Raw genomic sequence first — 4,734 nt, forward strand, 5'->3', positions numbered from 1 at the left:
ATATATGAGTCAGATACACCCATTGGTAACAGTAAGATACACCCATAGATATAAGTCAGATACACCCAAAGATATCAGTAAGATACACCCATATATATGAGTCAGATACACCCATTGATAATAGTATGATACACCCATAAATATGATTCAGATACATCCATATATATCAGTCAGGTATCAGTCAAACATGCTTCAATATCAAGCAACATTACAAGGTCAAGCAATATACACCCACCAATCTACGGAATATACCCCCCAAAAATGAGTTACCAGAAGATCTAGAACAACAAGAACAATAACACCTACAAGAACGAAGAAGAACAGTGTAACAAAGAAGCAAGAATAACAATAAAACCTAGAACATTAAAATGTACAACCACTTAGAAGAACAGTAAAACCTAGTTCGTAATCTGGAAAATATACAAGAATCGTAATGTAACGTACCTTGAGTATTGTAGGTTTGTTTTCTCTGGATATTCTTGATCGAGAGTTTGATGGTGTTTTGATGGAGGTTTCGAAGGTTAGCGATGAGTTGTATATCTTGATTTTCGAATTTTGCTCGAAAATGGAATGGTTGTGTTTTCTTTGAATTGCTTTGAGAAGTGAAAGAAGTGGAAGAGTCTGCCATTAAGAGGTGGTTCACTCGAAACGAACGTAACCGTTTGAGTAGGAGCGCGTGAATGTTACGCTCCATTCAATCCTCTTCATGCGTGTGTATTTTTTATGGGTTGGGCCAACTTGTAAAACTTGTAACCCGTTTTTGCTTGTATGTGTAGCAAGCCCGTAATTTTATTTAGATAACCTAAGACAAAAAAAAAATTATTTTGATGACGGTGTATTGTAAAATGTAAATTTGTAAGTATCTAACTATCTTTACACCAAAAACAAATTTGTGAGTGGCTCTTTAATTTTGGCAAAGAAGAAACTATGTCCAATTAGGGAGCGAGTTCCATAGATTTTGTTTTGCGGCACCTTTAAAATTCCCAAAATACCCATCCAGCAATTTAATGGCCGCCACCGACACTCCTCGAATACACTTTCTTCTTCGGATATGTAGCCTAATTAATCCAGATCTCAATTGCCACTTTAGTAACTTTAATACTACCATTTATGCATGAACTTTTATTTTTATTTTGTTAAAAAGTGTTTAATTAAAAAAATAAAATAAAATAAAATAAAACGGGTGACAACTGACACATCCTTCCTTACCGCGTAAATTAACGGAACACAAAACTAGTCAGCAATGTTCCTTTCTTCTGAAACCCAAAAGCACCACCATTGACTACTACTTCTTCTTCTTCTTCTTCTTCCTCTTCTCTATTGAAAATAAATAAATAAATAAAAAAGAAAAAAAAATGGGGTCTCTGCCTGCATTTCCAGAAGCCAAACAGGGCGTTAGGGACGATTGCATTGACGAAATCACCCTCACGGATCTCTTCAAGGAGCAGCAGAGGCACCTCAACTTCTTCTTCGACCGCATGGATCACTCTCAAACCCTATCCTTCACACGCGCCCTCCTACGCGCCACCGGCACCATCTTCTTCACCGGCGTCGGAAAATCTGGCTTCGTCGCCAACAAGATCTCGCAGACGCTCGTCTCCCTCGGCATCCGATCCGCCTTTCTATCCCCCGTCGACGCGCTCCACGGTGACATCGGAATCCTCTCCGCCGCTGACATCCTCGTCCTCCTAAGCAAGTCCGGCGCCACCGACGAGCTCCTCCGCCTCGTCCCCTGCGCCAGGGCGAAAGGCGCCCGCCTCATTGCCGTCACGTCCGTTCAAGGATGCGTGCTTGAGGCCGTGTGCGACATGAATGTGCATCTGCCGTTGGAAAGAGAGCTCTGCCCCTTCAACCTCGCGCCGGTCACCTCTACCGCGATTCAGATGGTGTTCGGCGACACCGTCGCGATCGCGTTGATGGGAGCAAGGAACCTCAGCAAGGAGGAGTACGCCGGGAACCACCCCGCCGGAAAGATCGGCAAGAGCCTTATCTTCAAGGTGCGTTGATTCGCATGTTATTTGTTTTGAGGAAATTTTTATGAATATGTGTTCCATGTTAGGTTACAATTACATTGAAAATTAATTGTAGAAAAAATATTAAGCATTGATATTTAATTGGATCGGGGTCAAGAGAAATTAATTGATATCGAGGAGAATGTGGATGGATAGAAGTGGTTCATGCCAAATGAGCATGCTCTGAGATGAATTAAAGAGTGTGCTTTGTCGTTTTCTCTGCCCAGCTTTTAGTCAGTTATAGGTGCGTATTAGGTGTTTGTGATTTGGTGTGTGTTGTGGCGATGGCATTTTCCCCCCCTGTTGGAATGTAGGTACCTACTCGGGATGGTGAAGTTGTTGGAGATAAGATTGAGAACTCAATCAGTGAGGTTGGTGTTCCTGATATCTAACTGGGATAAAATTTTACGTTTTTTTGGATTCTTTGTGAAGCTAGTGGGAGGTGAAATTATGGCAGAAATCTTGATGAGACTAATTGGTCAAAAAGTTTCCCATCATCGGCTGATGGCGCCGTACTTAGCAGTGAATCTGGGGTACTGTTTTTTAGTCAGGTTGGTTTTGTAAACGAGTAGTTCCCCATTGGACAAGGACAGCTGCATGTTATTCGACATGAATTGTAGTTTGTAACTGTTCTTTTTCTTTGACATTTATGAATTATGATGAGAAAACTCCATAGATAAACAAACCTTTTGATGGTTATGTACTTGCTTATAGTTGGATGATGCGAATGGGTGATTGCATGATAAACATTTGCAGGTGAAAGATCTCATGAAGAAGGAGGATGAGCTTCCCATTTGCAAGGAATCGGATTTGATTATGGATCAACTTGTGGAGCTGACTAGCAAAGGATGTGGATGCCTGTTTGTTGTAGATGATGGCCGTCATCTGATTGGAACATTTACGGACGGAGATCTTCGCCGTACTCTCAAAGCTAGTGGGCAGGGCATCTTCAAACTGACTGTGGGAGAAATGTGCAACAGGTAGGAGTGGTATACCCGTTGAACATCTGATTCTGATATACAATTTTGTAATACCAATTTATCATATAGAAATTGGTTTACCTGTTATAATTATTATCCAGACATGAGATTTTGCACACTCCAAATAAGGAAATGAATGGCACTTCATATGAAATCTTTCATTTCTATTTTCCTGTACTTTAGCTCTTGGTGGGGTTAGGAGTTTGTTGGTCAGGAGTGGAAACACCTTTGTTGGAACTATTTTTTAAGATAAATTTGTTGTATCTGTGATGCTTTGTACACGCTGATCATATCGGAACTTCTGATATGATCACAATGAGATAACACTCTTTTCTGTATTTCAGGAAACCAAGAATTATAGGTCCAGAAGCTATGGCAGTGGAGGCCATGAAGAAGATGGAAGCTCCTCCATCACCAGTCCAGTTTTTGCCTGTGATAAATGATGACAATGTTGTGATTGGGATTATCACGTTGCATGGTTTGGTTTCAGCTGGGTTGTGATTATTATATCACGCTATTCTAGGCCTTTCTCAATTTGTTTTCATTGAATCATTCTTTCTTCCCATCAACAACTGAATCCACCCAAGTTCAAGTGGGGTCAGGGATTCTTCTGTCATTGTATCATCTTAGGATTCAGAGAATTCTCTTTCCATTTTTTTTCTTTTTTTTTTTTCCGGCTTCTCTTTTTAGTCCAAAAAAGGATCCGTGTTCTTTGATGCATTGTCACATCTACCGACATCACTGGCCCGATTTGTAGCTGTTTCTGTGCATCAATTATGAATGATCTGTCCGGAAGTAACATATTGCTGTAGCTGATGTCAACATGATATTTGAGTCCTTATTGTTGTATATTATTATTTTATTTCTTGTTACTCATGTTCAATTTAATACGGACATTCAGACAGTATTAAGAAGCATAGCAACGAGAAAATTATATAAGAATGTTTATTAACGATTTCTGTGACATGGATTTGTAATTTTGTATATGGATTTTGGATTGTGAGCTTCTGTTTTGTGTATTATGTAGCCTATCGTATAAGGATAAGAAGTTAAAGAACTCAGCATTTTGGATTAAATCTCTATTTTGGTCTCTGAAATTTAAAATTACCTACACTGGTTCTCTAGATTTAAATCCGAGCACCAATGTGGTCCTTCGACTCTATCTGGCGATGACTAGGCAAACGGAGTGCTGAGATGGCACTCTCCCTGCCACGCTGGATGAGGAGTAACGACGGTTTACCCTTAGCATCCAAACAAGTTAGAAACTTCGTCGCTTTGTATATGAAAGAAGAAGAAACAATAGAGATCCAAAATAAAGTATTCTTCTTCTCTACCTCTGCTATTCTTCTTCATTTATGATCAATGGCGCCAGTGAAGAGTTATTGAAATCCTTCATCACTCCGGTTGAACTAACGCATGGCTAGGTTAAAGTGGAAATCACAGTGCTTCAAAAGAAGGAGGTTGCTCCCCTGTCGTTCTTAGCTAAGGTAATCGTTAATGCTGGGATTTAGTGAGTTAATTTTTTTTAATTTATTTTTGAAATGCATGTATGATTGTGCTCTATGGTGTTCTTGTCAATGGAGAATCATTATGCTTTCTTGCTACTATTTTTTTTAAGATTTCTTTGATTGCTTCTATGTTGGGCGGGGGGTATTGGGAATGTTTTATTTTTTATGAATAGAACAGGGATAATGTTGATGGGGTTAGGACTATGCAATTTTAGAGAGGTTAGTGCTGGAGAG

At 39.7% G+C, this 4,734-nt stretch overlaps 1 protein-coding gene across 1 annotated transcript; it reads left to right on the plus strand.

Moving 5' to 3' along the window:
* Positions 1 to 1,116: 1,116 nt before the first annotated feature.
* Positions 1,117 to 3,956, plus strand: SETH3 (Sugar isomerase (SIS) family protein). The gene is made up of 3 exons (XM_016350390.3): positions 1,117 to 1,997; positions 2,769 to 2,992; positions 3,337 to 3,956. The coding sequence occupies exons 1-3, from the start codon at positions 1,356 to 1,358 to the stop codon at positions 3,491 to 3,493; spliced, it is 1,023 nt and encodes a 340-aa protein (XP_016205876.1). The 5' UTR covers positions 1,117 to 1,355; the 3' UTR covers positions 3,494 to 3,956.
* The last annotated feature ends 778 nt before the right edge of the window (positions 3,957 to 4,734 follow it).

The sequence above is a fragment of the Arachis ipaensis genome, chromosome B6, assembly GCF_059453495.1.
Source record: "Arachis ipaensis isolate K30076 ecotype BB chromosome B6, ASM5945349v1, whole genome shotgun sequence".
Taxonomy (NCBI): Eukaryota; Viridiplantae; Streptophyta; class Magnoliopsida; order Fabales; family Fabaceae; genus Arachis; species Arachis ipaensis.

Excerpts from the sequence above, each read along its gene's own strand:
- SETH3 (XM_016350390.3), top strand. The coding sequence starts at position 1,356 with ATGGGGTCTCTGCCTGCATTTCCAGAAGCCAAACAGGGCGTTAGGGAC. Across the intron at positions 1,998-2,768 it reads GCAAGAGCCTTATCTTCAAG|GTGAAAGATCTCATGAAGAA; the intron begins GTGCGTTGATTC and ends AAACATTTGCAG. Across the intron at positions 2,993-3,336 it reads GTGGGAGAAATGTGCAACAG|GAAACCAAGAATTATAGGTC; the intron begins GTAGGAGTGGTA and ends TCTGTATTTCAG.